Here is a 23,270-nt window from a genome sequence, read left to right as displayed (position 1 = left end):
GTGGTATATGTTGACGATAAATGTCAATGGCAGGGTCGCGCTACTAGAATGAAGGGGAGTGAGTTGTTTGTTGTCAAACGGGATGATGAAATACACATTTGTTCTATTAAAATTGTTCAAGGTCACCATCGCCAAGCCAGTAGTTGGATGATCGGGGAATGTGTGAAAGCAAAATTCGTGGATCTGACAAGCACTTCATATTGACCTCGTGAGGTTATGAGGGACATGCAGGGTGAATTTGGAGTGTCATTCAATTATCTCAGAGCTTGGAGGAGAAAGGAAGCAACCCTACACAACCTTCGTGGTAATGATGCAGAATCATACCAAGGTAACTCAATTTTTGAAATATACACTGTAATTTGACTATGCCTATGAGTTTAACATGCAACATGTTTAATTGGCAGTCCTACCTTCATTGGGTGAAATGGTGATGAAGAAAAATCCTAGATCAGACATTCACATTGAGACAATTGTAGAGGATCGATTAAAATACTTCTACATGTGCTTGGCTGCATCGAAGCAGGATTGGCCTTATTGTCGTCCTGTAATTGTTGTTGATGCTTCAGCCTTAAAGGCTAGGTTTGGTGGAACATTGCTTGTAGCATGTGGCCATGACGTAAAGAACTCAATATTTCCAATTGTGTTTTGTATCGGTGACTCAGAGAACAATGATTCATGGGAATGGTTCTTCACCAAGTTACGAGAATCAATAGGCATACGAGATGAGCTTGCTATTGTGGCTAATAGGCATAAGAGTATTAAATATGCAGTCGGGAAGGTGTACCCAGAAGCTGATTTTGGAATATGCGTTTAACACTTAACTAGAAACTTGAAAGTGAAGTTCAAAAGTTTTAACGGCACTATGAAGACATATTTTAATGGTGCTTCGAGGACATATCTTAGAAGCGAGTTTTTCCGTCATATGGGATTCATCGAAAAGGGTAACCCTGCCATACTTAGTTACCTTATGGATGCAGATCCTATAAAATGGTCTCGTGCATTCTTCAATGGACAGCGGTACACAATAATGACAACCAACATTGCTGAGTCATTCAATAATGTGGATCGGAAAGCCAGGTTAATGCATGTAGGTTACTTGGTTGAATAGTTAAGGGAGCTCTTACAGAAATGGTTTGTTGAGAGACGCAAAGCCACCCTTAAATTTGATTCCACCGTATCTCTGATAGCAGATAAATGTGTTCGGGTGGCATTTTCTATGGGTCTACCATTAACGGTGAGCTAGTAATGATAATACTGACTATTTGTAGTTAGTTATGTATTGACTTGTCAAGTAAACATATACCTGGATTTTTGTCCCAGGTAAGAGCAGGGGATCAATTTGAGTACTCTGACACCAACTCATCTGCTAAGACATGGATTGTGCCCATGAGAGAGAGGACATGTACTTACAGGCAATTTCAGGTGGACCAACTGCCTTGTCCCCATGTTATAGCTCTGTGTAACCGACGACAAATGAGTTTGAAAAATTATTGCTCCAAGTACTACACGAAATATGAGTTTTTTACAACCTATCAAGGAGTTGTTAATCCAATTGGAAGGTTGGAAGGATGGGATGTTGATGAAAAAATGAGGAACCGAGTTGTGAACCCTCCCAAAATAAAGTGTCGGCCCGGAAGACCTCTTGTTAACAGGATTTTATCCCAAGGTGAAGAACCTAATACAATCAACTGCGGTAGATGTCATTCTTATGGACACAGCCGTAAAACCTGTACGAATCCAGTGCCACTCCACCCAAGGTCATCAGTGAGCTTAAAAATTTTCTAGTGACTCTTTTATGTATGTTTCGTTTAATTAAACTTCCATGTTGTATCTTATAATAAGACATTAATTTAATTTATTCCTACATTGCAAAGAATCATGTGAGGCTATACAAAGAATCATGTGCAGTTATATATACAATCATAAAGTGTTATACATAGTTACAAACATTACAAAGAATCATGTCAGGCTATACATTGCAAAAAATCAAAAAATCAAAGCAAAGCCTCACTTTCATAGCCTTTTTTTCAAAAAATGAAGTTAGCATTGTCTTCTCAAAAAATCAAGCCTTCTTTTGAAGGGTTAAGTATCCCATGCATCGTCTTTTTCAATATCACTTTCACAATGCTCTTTTTCTTTCCATAATGCATGGTACCATAGGTGACATGTCAAAGACTCACGGTAGAATGACAAGCGTTCCTATGTAGCCCAATTTTCTAAGGCTTTGCCTTCCACCAAGCAATGCGCATAGATAATGGTGAACATGCCACAGCCCCCACTACAAAAAAGCAGGCATAGATTAATATAATGTTAGTCTTATGAGGTGTACAGTCACATAACATTACAAAAAAAATAATATCATTACAAAGAAAATAAATGACTAACCCGTTGTTTCCTCACAGTTAACAGTACGGTTTATTTTACCGTTCTTGATGTCCTCGTCTGGAACCATTCTCATGAACTGTTATAATACTAATATGACCGGTCATACTAATATAAAGGCAAGGCAAATAAAAAATACAGACAAAAAAATAGATCACACCTTATGGGCCAATCATACTTAAATGACCGGACGGTCATAAAATTATGACCGACTACAATGTTAGTAATTGTATAATATTAATGGTTCCACCATACAATGACGAGTTCCACCACAATGACAATCCAATGAAGCTCACAAATTTCAAATAACTGACCTTAGTATTTGCTTTATCTTCCTCCAAAGGCATTTATTCCTCCAAAGTCTTTTTTTTCTTCTAACATGACAAACATTGCTAAAAAAATAATAAATACAAAAAAAAAAAAAAACAAGAAAGCAAACAAAGTTGTTAACTTATGACCGTCAGTCATAGTACTATGACTGCCGCACTAAGAGGCTGACAATTGTGCGGTCACATTACTATGACCAAGGGTTATAATGCTATGACTGCAGGCTCATCAGTCAGACAATCGCACTATTCGCCTACCTGCCTAATGGGCGGTCATAATAAAATTACTAAGCGGTCATAATGATTTGACCGGCCATCAGGCAGAGTCACAGACCAAATAAGGAGCACAATGACAATCCAATGACCCCCAAAAATTTCAAATAACTGACCTTATATGCTTTTATCTCCTCCTCCAAAGCCTTTTTTTTTCCTCTAAGATGACAGAAAATGGTAAAAGGAAAAAAAAAATAATAAATACCTAAGAAAAAAAACAAATAAACAAGAAAAGCCAACAAAGTCTTCACCTTTGTCTCGGAATCCGCCATTGACCTCGTCTGTTTCGTGGTTGATTTCTCCGGCGAAGAGGGGGAGGTTTCCTTGGTTCGTTCTTCTCCGATGAATAGGTTTAGGTGTTGATTTCTCCGGTGAAGGTTTGCCGGTTCTCATCACATGATTGCGTGGGTTCTCGCTGTCTTGGGTTTTCACTGTCGTGGGTTCGTCGGTGCTCAAGGTGGTAGACGGGATGGTGGTAGATGGGGCCGTGGTAGACGGTGGTGGTCGTTGGGGTTTCTAGGTCTCTGTGCACACCCGCGTTCGTTCTCCTCATCCTCTCTCTACTTTCAATATTTGAATTAGAAAAGGCTTAATAATATATATTCAAAGCTTTAAAACTGAAATGAGGTAAAATTGTCATTTTAACTTAAGTAAAATTGGCCTGGTCCCACTTTTACTGACATGGCGATGCTAATTGTGAAAGTATACAAAAGTGGTGCTAAAATTAATAATCATTTACTCAGGAATGCTATTATTGAAATTAACCCCCTATACAAATGATCGTAAAGTATCATACTCCTTTTTGACCGATAATTGCAAATTGTCATGGTAGGATATTAGTCATCGCCTTCGAATATTGTCAGTTGCCAAAATTTTGAGTATCATATAGGGGTACATCTAAATATCATGATAGGATATTGATAGTAATCATCTATACTTATCGTCGGTTGTTAGAATCTTAATCTGGATAATTACTTATTAAAATTGTATGGAACTTGATTTTTGCTTCTTACTCTTAATTAATATATTTTTTAGTCAAATAATTATATTATAAAAATAATACTAATCAAGAATAAAAGGTAAAAAAATTCATATCTATGCTCTTTTAAAAATAAATTTAACAATTTTCTTTTTTAAATATTCAACGTGATGCTGAAAATCACCAGGGGATACTAGCAGTGTCTCAGTATGATACTATTAAAGATATATTTAGTATTTTAATTAGGATGACATGACAATCTTCGCGAAAACTTTTTTATCATTTCATGAATCAATGCAAAACATGGATCATTTTGGGGTCATATATAAGAACAATCTTTTTTTTTTATTTCTTTCTTTTTTAATGAATGTTGAAAATAGTCCCCATCATTTGTTTTTGAGTGATTTGGTCACTATGGACGGATTGACATCAGGTGTCTCAAATATTATCAAACCAATTATATTTTGTCAACTCATTTAATGGATTTAAACATTAAAATAAAAAAGTCATTTAAAAAATATTTTGTAAATTTTAAATAATTGTGTTATGATGTAGTTAGTTATCCATCGTTTTGAACATCAAATTTAGACAGATAATTTTTGTCTCGGCTGTGTTTTTTAAAGAAAAAAAATATTAAAGAGGAAATACAAGACTGGAATTCTCATAAGGTATTAAAAAAAAAAAACCCCCACGTAATCTGTAATTTTCAATTTTTAGATTTAATTAGATTCTTTTGTCTAAACCCATAAAATTGTATTTTATAAAGAAAATTATTCATTTTGGTAGTTTGTGTTATATTAAAATATGTGTTTAGTACTCTGTGTTTTTTATAATTTCATATAAGTTTCTCAACGTTTTAGAAAATAGTTTTTTGGTATCCTGAAACAGATTTTTAGGATTTGAAATGTCAAATTGACCTTTAACATTAATTAATTAGAAACTAATATTTTTTAAACATATTTTAAAAATGCTCTAAATTAAAAATTGAAAATTTTTAAATTTTATAGTTTTTTAAAATATTTTTAATATGTTTTTAAAAAAAATCTGAATAAATTAAGTAAAGAGTATAAATGACATTTCACGTCTCAAAAAACTATCATAGGGTAATAAAAAATTATTTTCTAAAACGTTAAGGTGTCTGCATAAAATTATAAAAACAGAAGATACCAAACACATATTTCAATATAATATAGGGTACCAAAATGAAATTTTACCCTTCATAAAATCTATCATTTTCTTTTCAAAAGTACATTTAAAAAAAAATTAAGGATACTTCTCTGTTGGGATTTTTCTCAAAGACTCTTGAGATCATGACACGTGTCCCAGAATGAAACTAAAATAAGGAATCAGAACCCAAGTCGAATGTGTTAACCAAACTATAGATTGAATCCCACCTCGATCGAGGGAGGACGCGACCTAAATTGAGGTGGACTGACCTAAACCGAGACTGAGGTCGACAGAGAACTCCCATGTAACGAGATCAATGCAGATCGAGATCGAGGGAGATAATAGGGGTGACTTATGACAGAATGAGACTCTTCGTACAGTGACACACGCCCCATTATCATCCCTAATAAATGCGCCCAACTTGAGCGTGACACCCGTAATGGTGAATAACGGAATAGAAAGTGACATTTCTCATGGAGGAAAACCTCCGAAGGTATTCCAAAGATGAGACATCCTTGGAGAAACCTTAAAAGGAAAGGTATGAGACGTGTCATGATCAAGGTGAATCAAGAATATTCATCTGATTATGACTTGCGTCATATAAAGGGGAAGTGATGAGAACAATGAGGGAGCCGATCCTTAGAGAATTGGAAGAGACATTCTATTAAATTATCTTCTTCTTTGTCTTAATTATTTCATTCTCTTTAGTCCATTTTGGGATACTTACCTGACTTGAGCGTCATAGTGTTTTCTGCAAGACAACTCCCGGCGCAATCAAGGAGTGAGAGAAGGACGGCGAGAAAGGAGATCCCACCACCGAAAATTGATGTTTGGAAATTTGTACAAACATTTGAGATGTCAAATTTGGAAAATTAAGGATACTTCTCCGATATGCTAGCCTTCTAAAAGCCGTAATTATGGCAAATTTGGAAGACAAATCCCATGAATTAGACAGGTAACTTCCATTGAGATGTCGGCAAATAAATTTATCTTTCTCGTGATCAAAAGAAGTCTTTTCCGCAAGTACTTATAAGATTTACATATATTGCAGTCAAAGATTGTCACCAAAAAAAAAAAAAAAAAAAAACCAGAATTTATTATTACTTTTTTTTTTCTCTCATAAATTACCCACTATAATATCTAGGGCCGGCAATATGGGTCATGACACGACGACACGACTTAAAAACGACACGAATTTTGCGGGTTAGGGTTGAGAAAAAAGAAGTTCGGGTCAGAATTGGGTCGACCTGAAATTGACACGAAAAATACTGGTCAATTTCGGGTTGAACCCGCCTAACCCGAACACGACACGAAACTCATAAAAAACTAAAGAATACATATATTTTTCATTACATATTTTAAATTTTATTATGAACTTGTGATATTATGATAAGTTATACTCAAAATCTTATACTATTATTTGCTTAATTTCAATGGATGTTATTGTAATTTAGTGTGTTATAAATTTTAAGTTATTTCTAATATGTAAAAAACTAAATAAAAGTATACAATTTTCGTGTCAATTTCGGATTCACGGGTCAATTTCGTGTCACGGGTCATTTTCGGGTCGTATCGTGTCAATTCGTAAAGTGGTCGTGTCGTGTTCGTGTTGCGGTTTTTAAAAAATTTCGTGTCACGTGTCGTGTTCGGGTTAACTGCAAATTTTAAAAAAATGATTAAAACACGACACGAACACGACACGTGACACGAATTGCCACCCTTAATAATATCCCTACTACTAAGTTAAATAAACCTCATTATTAATTTATATTAATTTAAAAAGTGTTATCTAACAACTTAAGTTACCAACATTATTTTAGGTCAAGCGGCATGGAGTATAACAAGGAGGAGTTTGGATTTGAGAGGACGGATTCGACCTTACATCATATGAAGAAAAAAGCATGTTAGACATAACACACATTATATAATTATATATATATATATATAACAAACAAACTGAAACAACCAACCAACGAAAGGACAATATCCCTGTATTTGCCTGGTTGGAATCATTGTACATGGAAGTACAGACAAGTAGAATTTCTTAATTATTTTTCTCTGAATTAAGGTCTAATATTTTTGAATTTATTTTCATCAGCAAGTGGATCGTTGGGGCACTCTGAGCTAGGAAGTGTATTTTTTCACAGCCAAAAGTAATGATTCTCCACTAAGTCAGCAAAGTTAAAATGTAGTGTTTGCCTCTCTAGAAAATGAAATTTATCTTTAGAAATTCTGCTCTTAATGCTTAGATCATGTAATAGCTTAGAGTCGTTATTTTTGGAGATAGTGTGTGGTCCACATTAATGAATGGCATAAGCCTCCCAATAGTTTATAGTCATAAAAGTTAACCAAGAATATAAATAGATAAGTGTAAAAGGAAGGAGGGGTGGGGGACAAAAGTAGAGAATACGTTTTATTCGCATGCTGGATAATATTATTGACTTTCTAGTCATTAAATATTTGAGTCATTTTCTCTAGTAGCCTCCAGAATATGCATTTGCTTCACGTTAGTCTCTTATAGCTTCGTTTGGTAGGAGGGATGAAGAAGACAAAGGATGTAGAGGATTGGAGGGATAGAGAATGTAAATGATGACAATGATTATAGTAATTATTTATGTTGTTTGGTATGAGAGAGAATTAGTTGAAAGAATAGATTATAATTTTTCATTAGTTAGTATATTGTCTATTTTATTATTTGTTACTAATTACTTTTAAAGGATAAAAATGTTATTTTATTTTAATTTTAAGTGGATTGATTGGATCCTCCTATCGATGGAAGGATCCAAAATGGTGGGTCAGAGGGAGAGTCTCTCCTTTCATTTCTCCTCTTCCTCCTCTTTTTCTTCACAAGAAATTCACCTTCTCTCTCTATCTCTCTCCTACCAAACATACCCCTAAGTTCGTTTTGAAATATACAATTTTAACTCATCTGTTAAGAGATTAGCAAAAAAAACTTATATGTTAATAAACTATCTATTGTCAAACATAAGCGAATACACAAATGACACATGTTTTTAAGAAAGGTAAATTGGTAAAACAAACAAACAAACATTTTGGAAAAAAAAAAAAAAAATATATATATATATATAACATAAAAAACCAATTGTAAAATAAAAATTAAATTGTGTCCCTAATCCAAATCAGGTTCTTTTCGTTTTAGAATAATTATTTTTAGGTCTTTTTTTTTAACCATTTAACCATCCTATAACCCTAACACGTCATCCTTCTGTTACATATTTCTGAAAGAGAATATCAATAGCCAAATGAAAGGAGTACATATCTTTAAGGGCTATTGGAGAAACGAATCTATAATTCAGCTATAATTCATATATAGCTATAATTCATATATCTTCAAATAACAATTTGTAAGTTGATGAAAAAAGGGGTGGTACTAAGCTTCAATGGTGATGTTTTGTATCTTTTCAAAAGGAGATAATAATGAAGTTGTAAGTAACAGTTATTTTTCCACTAATGGTGAGTGGAATAACGGTGAAAGACAATTTATCAAAGCTCTCTCATCTAGCCTTCAGGGTTTCAGCATTAGGCCTGTCAAATATGGTTTGTAATCTTTTAAAATGTAACCATGATGTTTGGTTATGACATGGTGGAGCATTCTACATTTATCTACTCATGTATTTCTCATACAGGGAATATACTCACACCAACAAAGAAGTTTGCGACGACAGTCGTCTTATGCAAAGGCTAAATTTAGAGGTTTGGTTGGCGAGGCAGTTGTCACAGAAGACATGAAGAGCCTTAAATCGTGTTTCCATGTCCAGTTTTGGTTTGAACTTCGAACCTACCCTTGAATATGTAAAAAATCGCAATCGATTGACATTACCGTCGATCAGTTTTGATTCCGACTTGTCAGAATTGGTTTGTTGATGTGGCATTTGTTGTTGATTGGTTGGCTTAAGTTACACAAGTCGTCAAGCCCTACGTCAGGGTGATTTTCATTAGCTGGCCATAGGTTTCTAGCCCTCTACAATGGCATTATGCTGTAAATGCTGCGCGGTAGTTGCTTCTCTATTCCATATTTATTTATTTACTTCTTCTGTATCTTATATAAATAATGCTACAAACGCTAATTCTAGTCTCAACTTTCAAGCTATTATTCTTTTATGAATACGTCTCCAAAAAATTATCACGTAATCTTACATCTACAAATAAAATTATGATAACTCACTCATACGTGAGTCCTAAACTCTAGCCCTATACACAATCTATTTCTAGGTAATGCGTGGATGAAATACTACGGGAAGTCAATAGATGCCACTTAGACATCAAAATTATTGAATTGCCATTAGTGAAGCTGTGAAGGCTTTTCCACATAGCCCCATAAATGAATGATTCTATGTTAGGGTATCCCATCAAATCTATGCAAAATAACATTGTCTCTATGCAAAATAACATTGTCATACTTTTTGAAATTTCTATCTTTGAGTATGATGGAACAGCATCATGGAAGTTCAAATGGTCTGCAGTTTGTGTTTGTGTTGCGATTGGGAAGCTTCTCATTTCATTCAACGCAGAATTTGTTCACATTTTACTGCTCCTCCTTTTTCTTTCAAATTAAATTAAATTAAGCTAACAAACTTCCTAACATAATCATATTACACTTTGCTTCTTGTAACCTTTCTTGGGTAACAAGAAAGTGTGTGGAACCATCAAGCACACCAAACCCTTGTGCCTATATCTATAGCAACCATAGAAAATAAAACTTTCTTACATTTCCAAAAATATAAATGGAAATTAATCAAATGCATTTCTTTGCGGTTGGACTTCTTCCTCGTCCTCTTGAATTGGGTCTGCCCACTGTAGTATCTTTCGGAGAACATAGGGCTTCTACAGATAATTTTTTGGGTGTGTTTGGACATGGATCTGCACCAAAGTTACTGCTCGATACAGTCACTAAACATGTCTGTTGGCCTATGCATTCCTGAAAATACAGATAACAATACACAAGATTAGGCATTTGACTTTGGGGATTGGATACCATCCTTAACCATGTTTAGAGCTATCTTAGAGATGTAAATCCAAATTACCTTCTCTAAGACAGCAAGAGAGCTTGGGGCATGACAGGTTCCGTGCTGGAAGTTCCCACAGCTTCCTGATGGAGTCCCGAAGCTCGCAAACTTAATGGAGGAAATGGAGTACCCAGCTGTGCAATGCAAGCTGATATTGGGCACTGTTAGCCCTTCTTGTCCGCCAATGCTTTCAGCATGCCAGTTATCAGAAACCTTGGCGCAAACAGTTGTCACTGATCTCTTTGCCAGTGTTATCTTTGATACATCCCCACCAATTTCCCCGAAGACTACCAACAGGTTTCTAGATGGCTTCAACCAAGACCGCGGAACGTGGTACCTGACATTACATAGAAGACAAAAATACTAGCAAGCTCACATGCTTTTTTTTTTTTTTTTTGTGATCATATTTCTTATTTGTTTAGTGTGAATGCTTCTTACCACTTCTGAGTTGGTTGGTTACAACCGAATTCGCACTTTGGAGGCCTGAATGTACTGGCATAACTGCATGTATTGCAATTACCATTGGCATGGATAGTCCAATATCTTCCAATGTTCTGACCATTGATCCATATTTGACCCTTCTGCATGCTGCTCATGTCCAAAGCCAAAGGCTCATCTCCTGCGGGTTCATCAAAATAAGCCTGCACATTCAGATAAGAATGTTGGCTAACGAATTGGCTTGTAGTCACTTTGAGATCAAACTCTGAACTGTTTTTCGGCATCAAACGACTCTAAGTTCCAAATCAAATGTTTCCATACCTTATACCACGTCAGTGGCATTTGCTTCTCTGCCACTAAGGATGCCCTCATCCAATCAACAGAGGAAACGGAATCTGGAGAGCCAAGATTCCCGGCTTCCCCTTTTAGCCCGACCTGTATTAAGAAACAACCACAGTTGAGATTTTGAGACTCCTTGAGGATTGAATATGTTGAGTAAGTTACCAAAATTCACTGAAATGAACTTTTACAGACCTTGTAAGACCATCTCTGCCATGATAAATCAATCTTCCCGTGGTCTACGCCTCTTAGGATAACTGGACCTAGTATTCCTGTGTTTTGTGTCTCAAAGTGCAGGCCATTGTTCTTTACCACGATAATAAGCAGAGAAATTTTCAGAAATATAAGGTAAGGAATAAATTCTGGTTTTAGATTTTACAAAATAATAGGAACTTAAGTTTCAAAGAACAATGCTGATTTGTTTAGAGTTTGACCCAACATAAAACTTTCACCAAGGTAACCAATAGAAGTAGTGCTCTAACTTTGGGGCATCATTATCCAATTTTTTATAGACATTAGGAACAAAGAACTAACCGCTAATCCAACAGCTATGCTGAGCAGTGATAGTTTATTAGTTCCGGAATGAAGGTTGACATTTCCTGTAAAAGTGAATCTCCTTTTTTCCCTTGTCCCATAAGCAGAACCTATCATTTGAACACATACCCATCATTTTATTTTCATTTATTTTTTCACTTTTGGTGGCATATTTGTTATTGGAAAAGAATTTCACCATTTTACCTGAAAGTTGTCCATTGACAAAAACATGCAAAGCATCTCCAGCTGATTGTACACTCAGAATGGGATGTTCGCCTTTCTTTAGAAAGGATTCTGATGAATCTATATGAACACTGCAAACATCATGTAACTTAGAAAATGTTCACAACAATTTTCATATGCTCAATCTATAGTGATTTTATCTCACCTTGTTGTGTACCATAAATAATCACTGGAGTCCCTTGTGACATTTAACTGATCTAAAAGCCCAACAACTGTGATTTTTGAATCGTCATCCACTGAAGATATGTCTTCGTTAAAGATCTCCCATGACGCCGACAGAGAATTTGTGGGCAACATTTGTGTTTGTGATGTTTGAACTCTCACCTGCAATTCAGTGACAGATAACTGTTTATCATTTCTGTTTGTAGGAAAAAAAAAAATACAAAAGAAACAAGATATCACTTCATCATTTTCCCTAATGTAAAAGGGCATGTGAAGCTCAAGATGAACTAGAATAATGATTAGACAGAGTCTCCTCCGAAGAACATTATAACAGCAAAGGAAAATGCACATCATGAACCAAAATAGTCCTCAATTATATGTTGATAGCAACTATGCGCGCGGCACTTACTTTGGCAGTGTTGAAGACAACATTTTTGCAATCTGGAAGAATGCTTATGGACCAAGGTGGGAGCTTATATTGCCTGTTATTGAAAGTCACCCTTGCAGCTGCCTTTGGATTATAATTTGAGAGAAAAGCTGCACATCCTCCTGACATGGAAGAGAATACATGTGCCTGAAAATGCGGTGTTGAGTTCCTCTAGTTTAGACAAGCAAATAATTCCCAATATACCGAATTTGCTAAGAGGTTGAATGTAGTTGAGAATGAAATGCTCTCTCTTGACCTCAAAGATTCCAGATTTTTTTTTTTTTCCGTTTTAAATGCTCTTTCATGAAATGTGTTGATTTCTCTTGAGATATCCCATGGAGAAGCTGACAAACCTGTTCATAGCTGCCTAAGGATTTGATGGTAGGATCAGCATTTAGCAGAGCTCTTTCACATTGTTTAACAGCATTGTGGAGTTCCTTTAAGTGGCCATACTTAGGTTGCCTGGTCAAGCCTATTATGTAAGCCCAAGGAAGCCAGTTTAGATCCTTTACCCAAAAAATAAAAATAAAAATAAAAATAAATAAACAAATCCAGACTTCCAATACATATTTAAGAAATGGAGTCAATTGTCTCACCATATTCATCAATGGGAGCATCATAGTCATAACTGGTAGTAATAAAGGGGCCTCCAGAAGTTCTTCCAAAGTTGGTTCCTCCATGATACTACATTACAAATAAGCAAGTTACTTAACTCTTCTCACATTAACACTACTTTTACCATGAAGAGTTGTTCATCGAATGACTATCAGTTTGAAGTGACATCTTCCAAAACTAATGCAGATTGCAAAAATGTTATGTGGAAAGTAAAGGAATGTTGAATCTTTAGAACTGCCATCACAGCAATGGGCCTCTATTTGCTGAGAGTTTACAATATTAAGCATAAAGAAATCACTCATTGGAATTTGGAACTACTTGGCGCGGTATCAAATGCATTGGGCTAATTAACTGACCATGTAATAATTCACAAAGGAGCCTCCCTTTTGGATGAACCGAGCAACTGCAAATGCCAAATCCTGGACCGGTCGTTGATAAATTGGACCGCCATATTCCGTAAACCTTTGCAAGTAAAGAAAAATGATTTAAATAGCTCATTCAATAATTTTTATTCTCATGCAACATGGTTAAAGTGGAAGGTGTGGGAAATACCAGCCACTCCAAGCCTCAGTCCAGATAGTGGGTTTGTATGGTTTGTTTGGACTGAAATAGTCACAGTAAAAGCCATTGCAACTGTTTATCTGCAAAACATTTAGAGAACATAAAAAATGCAAACCAAATGATATGTTAGTATTGAAGGTAAAAACAACACTTTTATAAAATCATCTGTTTATTATATTTCTTTAAGGTATAAAAAGCTTCTTAATTGCTAATGCCTAAAACCATTCACTCGGAGAACTGTAAATTACCACTGGGTCTGGGGCATCATTTTCCTTGCACATGACCCAAGGCACCCCAGTGCCCATTTCAACAGCCATCTTTGCGGCCCAAGTCATGTATGCATAGCCAGCAGCTCCAAAAGCCTTACTTTCTGGCTCATACTCATTCTCAATCTATTTTATAGATTAATAATAAAAATAAAAAAGGAAAGAGGTTAAAAGTTTCAATTTGAGTAATATAGCCAAACAAACAACTAAAAGAAAAGGGGTTTCTTGAAAATTAGACCCCATACTTGATAGATAAGTAAGAAGGTATGCATAGTGTTGCCAAGATAGGAAATACAAAGCAATTAATTTTGATAAGAAAGTACCATATATGATATACCTGAGAGAGAATAATGGGACCACCTTGAGACTGGAACAACTTTTCATCTTTCATCATCTGAACAATCTTCTGTGTAAACTTCTGCATGGCTGACTGTTGCAACATGAAAAAAAAAAAAAAAAAAAAAAAAAAAAACAAAAACAAAAAAAAAAAAAAAAAAAAAAAAAAAAAAAAATCACATAACCATAGTAAAAATTAAAGTCCAAAACAAATTGATTGAAAACTTCGAAAAAAAAATAAGAATAGTAGAAAATAAGTCAATATGAAAAGCTTAAGAAAGTATATAGGCCAACTTTTAGTTATAGAAATTAATATGTCATAATTTGTCAAGTTATGGTTCATAACCAGATAAGTTATGAACAAACTTGTTAAGTTATGGTTCATAGCCAGACAAGTTATGGACAAAAACTGTGAATTATGGACAATAACTTGTCAAGTTATGGTTCATAACCAGACAAGTTATGGACGAAAATAGTAATTTGGCCTATTTATTAACTTATGTAAACTATTGGCCTATTAATTTTAATTCATCTTAAATCTTGGCTTATTTCCCTCTTTCTTTGGGAAAAAAAAAAAAAAAAAAACAAAAAAAACAAAACAAGAACATAGACAAACCTTGAAAGGCCCATTATCTGTCCTGAAACTAATGCCTGGAACATACTTGAGCCAAACAGGAAACCCCCTAATAAGCGTATCACAAAAACATCAAGATCAATAATATGAACCAACTAAAATAAAAACTTCAAAATGGTTCTTTTTCTTTTTTTTTTCTTTTTTTTTTTTTGACTTTTTGTGCTTACCCAAAGTTCCATTCAGAACAAATATAAGGTCCAATGCGAAGATGCACATAGAGCCCTGCTCTCTGGACGGTCTTGATGAACCCAACCAAGTCATTCCGTCCCTCAAAGTTATACTAAACAACCCACATAATTATAATCAAAAATTAAAAAAACAAAAAATGTGATGGAAAAATTTTGATACATTGCCCAAAAAAATAATAATAATACATTGCCAGGAGAAGGTTCATGAAGATTCCAAAACACATATGTGTCTATAACATCCAAGCCACCATCTTTAGCTTTCTGTACAAGACCAGCCCACATCTGCATTTGCATTTTTACCCACAACCATTAATTATTTTCTACATAAAAAAAATCACATTTCCAAGAAAAATTTCAAATGGGTATTCAAAAAAAAAAAAAAAAAAAAACCTGAGGGGTACTTCTGGGGTAGTGAATGGACCCAGAAAAGAATAGTTTTCTTTGGGCATTAATGACAAGAGCCTTCCTATCGTAGCCAACGTTGCATTGTGTCAACTCAAGGCTTAGAGATAGCAACACTAAGCAGAGCAGAAACCAGGTGAGACCTGACTTGTTAGCTTCCATTGTTGCTCTCTCTCTCTCTTAGCAAAGGCAGATAGAGTGAGGAGAGAGAAGAAGAAGTGGTTATAACCCCCAAAAAATGTGGTGATTACTCAAGCAAGAAACCGGAACCCAGAATCCATTTGTCTCTTAACAAACAATATCATTCACACCAATACACACACTCACTCACTCGTACAGAGTCTCAGAGTTGGCTTGTTGTCAAAAGAGTTGGCTTGTTGTCAAAAGGTTGTCATGCACAATACGGAGGACAAAAAGAAATCCACTTTCTTTATATAGTATTTATTTATTTGTTTATTTTATTATTTTGATAGGCAATAACATAACTCATAACTTAAAAGGAGAATTATATTATAATGTATTAAAAAAATATCTCCCATTTGAACACAACTTAAATCCTTTTGCCATAATATTTTTCCGGAACATCAGCTAAAAATTAGACAAATATAGTCTCACGTCTGATACCTGTACAGTTAGATAAATATAACATTTTCTGTATGTATGTGTAACATCGTTTATTCGTGCATGTATTTTTTTTTTTTTTTGTGCGCAAATGTAACACTCAATGTCACATGAGTTGAACTATATTTATTGAATGATAAACTAATGCTAACTAAATATTATATATCAATACGAACAATAATACACAAGCATATGAAAAAAAAAAATAGTGAGATGGATTATTGTGGGGAAGCGCGTGTGACATAGACGGGACCAGCCAAGCTATGTTTTACGTGCTGATTGTGTTATGGACTGGTAGGACTTTAGTTTTGTTTTTGGTGGTGTTTGCATGCAAAATCTTGATTTTTGTCGTCTGATGTGTGACAATACCACTCAAATGGAGTAACAATTCCATGGTGATGGTGGTGACATTCACCAACGGTGTAAATTTAGTGGTAAAAGTAACACCGTAAATGTACTTGAAATTAGGGTGGGTGCTAATGTAGTGGTAAAAATGCGATGTAATAATTGCGATTTATGGCACCAGATTTTCAGTCTTCTCTCTCAGCTGGGCCTGAAGGATCGGCATTGGCGTGGTTCATGCCATGAATCACTCACTGGTTGTCTGGGACATTGTTTGTTTCCCGTGCTATGTTTCACTTATTTGACTCTGTTTGAGCTGTTTTGCTACTCCTAATTGTTAGTTGGTTTGCTTTGTGCATAACGCTTTCTTGTTTCCTTTCTTTTGGTATTGAATGCTTAGCTAAACTAATAATAATAACTTATGATAGTGATACTATAGCCCCAAAAAATACTCTTACAGTCAAAAAAAAAAAATTTCAACAGTGAACTTTTCTTTCTTTTTTTTTTTTTTTGAAAATTGCTTTTTTGATCATTTATTTAGATACGTGCATTAACAATAACCATTTATCGTTATTAAGTCTACAGCAGTATAACCAGCAAAAAAAAAAAAAAGGTCTTCAATCGTATGTACCTTTTTGTTCTACACCTTCAAATTTCAATAGTATGTAAGCTTGCTAATTCTTTCCTATCATTAAATTAGTGATTCTCTAATACATCTGGTGTACTGGTGGGTTATATTTTTCTAATCGTTAAATCTGTATATTTTTTTTAATTTTTACGTGATTTTATACAAATTTAACGGACAGAAAATTTAATAGGGAGAAAGAGGAAAATAAGTCAAGACTTGAGATAAATTAAAATTAATAGGCCAATAGTTTACATAAGTTAATAAATAGGTCAAATTATTATTTTCGTCCATAACTTGTCTGGTTATGAATCATAACTTGACAATTTATTGTCCATAAATCACAATTTTTATCCATAACTTGTCTGACTATGAACCATAACTTAATAAGTTTGTCCATAATTTATCTGGTTATGAATCATAACTTGACAAGTTATGATCTATTAATTTCTATAACTAAAAATTAACCTATATACTTTCTTAAACTTTTTATATTGACTTATTTTTTACTTTTTCTGAATTTAATATACCGATATATTTAACGTACCTAGGAAGGTTTATACTAAATTTTCTTAATTTATTAGTTAGTGGTTTTTTTTTGTTTTTTTTTTGTTTTTTTTATGTAAACTCTGTCAATGTCATATGCCACCAGGGTCAAAAATTCAAAGCTGTCCCAAACAGTTGAAAAAGTTTTTTTCTTATACTATGATTGCTAACTCACCGTTGCAACAGTAATACAAAAAACAAGAATGTAATTTTCATGAGCCTGTGCAATCTACTCTAGTGGCAATGATGGTAGGATGCTTTTCAAGTTTGCTTTCTATATCATAGCTCCATCAATTATGATTTCCATGGTAAGGGCGGACATCACATGAAATAGGATGTGAGAGGGAAAGTCGTCACTTGCCGATCCGAAAAAATACGTACCAGTTTTATTTTAAACCGTTTAACTTGTATCATATTATGTTAATTTTACGTATTTTTTCTTTTAGTATAATTTTAATCAGATTTAACGTGCATAATAATACATTAACAATAAGATAGAGAGCTCCACCAAACTAAGTTGAGAGGCAATGATTTTTCTAGTTGTTAGTAGGAGGCTACGAGCCAATGCATTTTTTAAGAGGCATAATTCCAACAAGAAAAAAGTAAAAACCAAAATGAGTGGAAATTTGAAGTTAAATTATGACAATTCTATGGTAGGGTTCGAGAAATACATTTAATATTTGTTTTAAATTGTTAAATCTGCATTATTTTTAGTTAGATGTATGTATTTTATTTAATTTAATGTGATTTAAATCATATTCAAATTATGACAATTCTATAGTAGGGTTTAACAAAATAGAGTTTTATTTTAAATCATTAGATCTACATCATATTCTATCAATTTGTATATTTCTTCATTTCAATGTTATTTTGACCATATTCAACGTTAAAAAATATATGGCTCTAGTAGAGTAGAAAGGTCCATCAAATTAAGTCGGAAAACTTGGCAATAGTTTCTCTAGTTCTTAGCAGAAGAAGGCTAAGAGACTAGTACAAAGCTCCATAAAATTATGTTGGAAAACTAGGCAATAATTTTTCTAGTTGTTAGCATAAGGCTAAGAGCCAAGGCTCTAATGAGAGGCATAATTCCAACAAGGAAAAAAAAAAAAAAAAGCAAAAAACAGAAATGAGTGGGAATTTGAAGTCAAAAGTAAGCTGGAAGAGAAAAGAGGGTAAAACTATAAGGATCCTTAATTGTTAGCTTTTGCCCATCGAAAGGGTAACCTTTTGGAAAAATGGACTCTAGCATGCCATTTGGTTGGTAGTGAATTTTTCTTTGACTAATGTTCCTTATGGATTAATTCATTAACAATTTAGCCTAGATTTATAATTGTTTAAAATGGAATGAGAATGCATATAATCTTCATGTGTGTAGTTGGCACAAATGGAAAGGATACTGGTACATGCCCCACACAAGCTTCTTGGAGTCTTGCCCACTCAATTTGTTACCCATGTGAATTGCAAGAATCAAACTATGGGAGTATGGTAAGAACTTGAAAATAGTAGTTCTTGGTAATATACACAATAACTACATATGGGTCAAGTTGTATTTTTTATTTATTTATTTGGTTGGTAGTGAATTTTTCTTTGACTAATGTTCCTTATGGGTTAATTCATTAACCATTTAGCCTAGATTTATAATTGTTTAAAATGGATTGAGTATGCATATAATCTTCATGTGTGTTGTTGGCACATGGGTGTCACAAATGGAAAGGATAATGGTACTTCCATAACCCAATTATACGTTTTGTTCAAGGAGAATTAATTAGTATTTGATACAAAAAATCACAAATGTTAAAATTTTCCACTGAACTTTGAGTCTTATAATTATCTAGTCGCGAACTTTAAAACATAACATGTATAACTTTTGAACTTTAAGATTGTAATGTAATCATAATTAATATTTAAAGATTTTAACTCTTCTATTGTCCTATAAACTTCATGAATCTCAACGGGATGTAGGGTTAGTGGGTGGGGCGACGGTGACCACATTGGGGAGGTGTGAGGATGTAGCGTACACTTAACCTTATTTTTTTTAAAACTGAATTTTTTTCACTTTTTTTCCCTAACTCGACATTTTTTTTTCTTTTTAGATATACTTGATTTTTTTTTTTTTTACAACTTTATAAGTTTAAAATATGTGATATGTGGGTATATAAAATATGTGTTATTGATATTGACATAATCATGAATGCATGTATTATGTAAAATATGTATTATTGAACATATTAAGAAGGGAATGAATATTGAAAAAAGTTAAATGATGGTTTTGTATCTTCTGACGGGTTTTGTGTCTCCAAGGAGACTGCCAGACCTTTTGTAACTTGAGAAGTTTCTCCGATGATCACGGGGAAGGATTTGTGTTTAAATATGACTAGTCCCACGTTATATTAATAAATTTGTGATCACTGGGTCGTTTGACCTTTTGTCTCATTGGAGATTTGCGATGTGGAAAGCTTTCTTAATGATCACGAGGAAGAATTGGTTTTAAATGTGAAAAATGTATTTTGCCCCACATGATGGCATTGATATTATTTTTATTTTGTGGCCACAAGGTCTGATGAGCTATTTGAGATACCACCCCATCCAAGAAAAACCTTAATTGTGCGCACAAGATAAAAGAACGAACGAAAAGTGAAATGAAATATCTTATTAAGTCATGAGGTCATGCATAATTTCATTGTTGCTATATCATGTATTATTCTACTTACCGGGCGCTAGCTCACTCATTTTATGGTGATATAGATGGGGTACATCTCAGCATTAGCTGTAGATTTGATGGTTGGCTGTTGCACTCTTGAGAACCAAGATTGATGTACATGGACTAGCTGACCTGTATTTTGGAGGCTCTCGTTGTACTTAACATAGTATAAGGCTGAGTCTATTTTTGATAGATGTATTATATTGTATATGTTTGGCCAGCCAGTTAAGGTGTATTATATATTTTGATTATCTTTGCTAGTCAAGAAGTTTTAAAAGTTCAAACTTGCCCATATTTTCATACTTAATACATGTAACATGTTAGGTTAAGTATAAGGAAAGGTTAAGAAGTAACACTACTTAATATGACTAATTGGCTAATTTAGGGCTATATTAAGGGGGTGTTACAGGAGGTGTGAGGATGTAGCGTATACTTAACCTTATTTTTTAAAACTGAATTTTTTTCACTTTTTTTTTCGGTAACTCGGCATTTTTTTTTCTTTTTAGATATACTTGATTTGTTTTTTTACAAAAATATTTTTTGACTGCCTGCGTGACACATAAACATTTCGTTCACAAAGCTAATAGAAACAGCAAAAATTTGTTACAACTTGAGAGTTGGAGAGGAAATAAAGTTACTTTTTAAAATTTGGGAGTACATCATTACAAGGTCCATAATTTGGAGATAAATTTATAGTTGTACTACGAACATAATTCCAAAATATTAAATTTACATTAAATTTTACTAAATTGTTATGCTTTTTATTTGATATGAGATTTAGAATTTATCCTACACGTAGGGTATTTTTTTCATCCCCACAAAGTTCTCATATTTTCTGAAGTGCTAAAAAATGCCTTCGGCCTCTCATTCTTTTCTCTAATCCATGTCAAAAATATTGGACCCCACACGTAGATTCTGCATTTTCATGTGGATTGATTAGTATTTGAAGGGTGTTTTCAATCATCCTAATGATATATACAAGTGCTCTTTTGTTTGATATTCCATTTTCTTTTTTTTTCTTTTTTTTTTTTTGAATTGTGGGCCGCCCACCAATTTTTTCTTTAGAAACAGCTCGACAGACCAGGAGTTCCTTCTCCTTGAAACCTGAATCTTTATTTATTGAAGTGCCTTTTCTTTTCACTTATCCAAGGGGTGACATTTGCTTCTAAATTGAGCAACTGATTTATTTTGGAAACGATCGACATGTGAAACTTTTATTACTTCAGTAGATTTTGAAATTCAATGACTAACCATTAAGAATAAAAAAATAAAAAATAGTAAAAAAAAAAAAACCTTGGCTACTGAGAATTTAATGAATGATTTGTCAAGTAATTGCTTGCTAGCGTGGTGGAGATGATTACGGTCTTTTCCTTCAATTTTATATATTACTTTTTTCTTGGAAAACGATTTTAATTGTCAATGGTTTTATACACAATCTAACATGATTTTTCAACTAAATTGGAAACCAATGCGGCAAAAGATATTCATAAATGTGGCAGAGGATAGAATGCTTAATGAAAACATCATTTTTGTGAAACATTATGTGCATGCAAAATGGAAGCATTATATTGATATTTCATGTCTATACATGTCTATACGGTATAACTTAGGAAAATAGAAGCAGGAGAGAGTATGAAAAAATACCTTATTAATAGGCCTGCTAAAAACAGTCAAATTCTCATCTAATTTCTTGACATTCTTTTTTATTTTGATATAATCAAACAGTTTAAAATTGTATCTTAACTATAGATATTTTTTCTGCACTTTAGAACATCTTTAATGCGACTGTAATTGTTTTTCATCTGATATGATCGGCAGATAAATGGCATGCAAAAGGATAGAAAGAGAGAGAAGTTCTAATAAGATAAGGCACATTATAATTTAATCGGATGAAGCAACTAGCAAACGCAAAGTACTTAAAGTGGAATTTGTGATTTAATGATATGTTTCAAAATCTCTAGGAGCCCACATGCAAAAGAAAGTAGAAGCCTCTACAAGGAAAAGGAAAGAAAAAGTTTTATTAGAAGGTTTTCTGATAGTAATAGAAAGAAAAGAAATGAAATGGTGCATGTAAAAAGTAGAAAATGATCCTAGATATTAGAAGGATATAAAGGCAACAAAATGATCATTTTTCATCATTGTCAATATTTTATGCCTTTGTGAGTCACAAACTGCCCTTTTTTCTTTCTTTGTTACCACTTTATTCTTCCTTCTAATTCCCACTATAATATGCTTTGCATCATATAGTTTTGCTTTAGGTAGATTCTTGAGCCGTTGAGAAACCATTTTGTGGGGAGTTGCCGGTAGAAAATTGCTTGAAAGGTATTTGATGATTACAATTATTATTTTTTTATTTATTCGTTTGTTTTTATATGTAAATTTCAGTACATAATATCATTGCTATGAAGTGGAGGAATAATTTACAGTCAATATACTCTTCACTTAAACTTGGCAGATATCAAAGAAATGATGTGAAATAAAACGTACCGAAAATATGTTTTCTTGTGCAAGTATATCCACAACCACAAGTCCTTTTCCATATCAATATGAACACTACCATTCGACCAAAAAAGCATTGTTCTAGCGTCCTTCAAAGTTAAGCAAGCAAGCCAGTTGACTCAAACACTTGGTTTGTATTGAAATCTTAAAACAAAATAAAAATAATAAAATAAAAAGTTAACCCAATATACTATATAGCATCATAATCCCATAATTGCTGGCCATTGCTTTCAAGGATGAGAAAAAAGTAAAAAGGGTATTAGGGTTTTACTGCTTTTGTATCATTGTTTTGTTTCAACTTTCATAGCACTATCAAGGGGGACAAATAAAGCAAATAATCAACAATGTAGTTTCCACTTGCTATATTCGGCTATTCACAAATGGAATCATGCATTTCTTTCTCGTATGGCTTTATCGGACCACCGGAGGGTCGTATCACCATGAACAAGACGGATTTTGCTTTGTTTTTTCTCCTTGTGGAGCGTTGTTTCAAGGAGTTGAAAACATAAAAGATAAAGATATTCTATTCATTGAAGCTTTTTATTCAACTTTAATGTTTATGGGCCCATACTATTAAATTGGTTCATGAATGAATTGGAGTCGACTTTCCAACTCTCCGACAAGCTGCATGCATAAA

The 23,270-nt window shown here is 33.7% G+C and overlaps 1 protein-coding gene across 1 annotated transcript; it reads right to left on the bottom strand.

Annotated features, from left to right (window-relative positions):
• Positions 1–9,628: 9,628 nt before the first annotated feature.
• LOC21410046 (beta-galactosidase 3) lies at positions 9,629–15,572 on the bottom strand. The gene is made up of 19 exons (XM_010109539.2): positions 15,288–15,572; positions 15,084–15,179; positions 14,877–14,989; positions 14,692–14,758; positions 14,077–14,169; positions 13,722–13,865; positions 13,465–13,553; positions 13,269–13,374; positions 12,894–12,981; positions 12,651–12,769; positions 12,280–12,444; positions 11,854–12,032; positions 11,670–11,779; positions 11,466–11,575; positions 11,127–11,237; positions 10,914–11,027; positions 10,593–10,795; positions 10,173–10,491; positions 9,629–10,066 (listed from the first exon to the last, which is right to left on the bottom strand). The coding sequence occupies exons 1-19, from the start codon at positions 15,459–15,461 to the stop codon at positions 9,884–9,886; spliced, it is 2,583 nt and encodes an 860-aa protein (XP_010107841.1). The 5' UTR covers positions 15,462–15,572; the 3' UTR covers positions 9,629–9,883.
• Between the last annotated feature and the right edge of the window lie 7,698 nt (positions 15,573–23,270).

This window comes from Morus notabilis, unplaced genomic scaffold (assembly GCF_000414095.1).
Source record: "Morus notabilis unplaced genomic scaffold, ASM41409v2 Scaffold45, whole genome shotgun sequence".
In the NCBI taxonomy this organism is placed as follows: Eukaryota; Viridiplantae; Streptophyta; class Magnoliopsida; order Rosales; family Moraceae; genus Morus; species Morus notabilis.
Note: the sequence above shows the minus strand (reverse complement) of the source record. Positions and strands in the feature narration are given on the sequence as shown.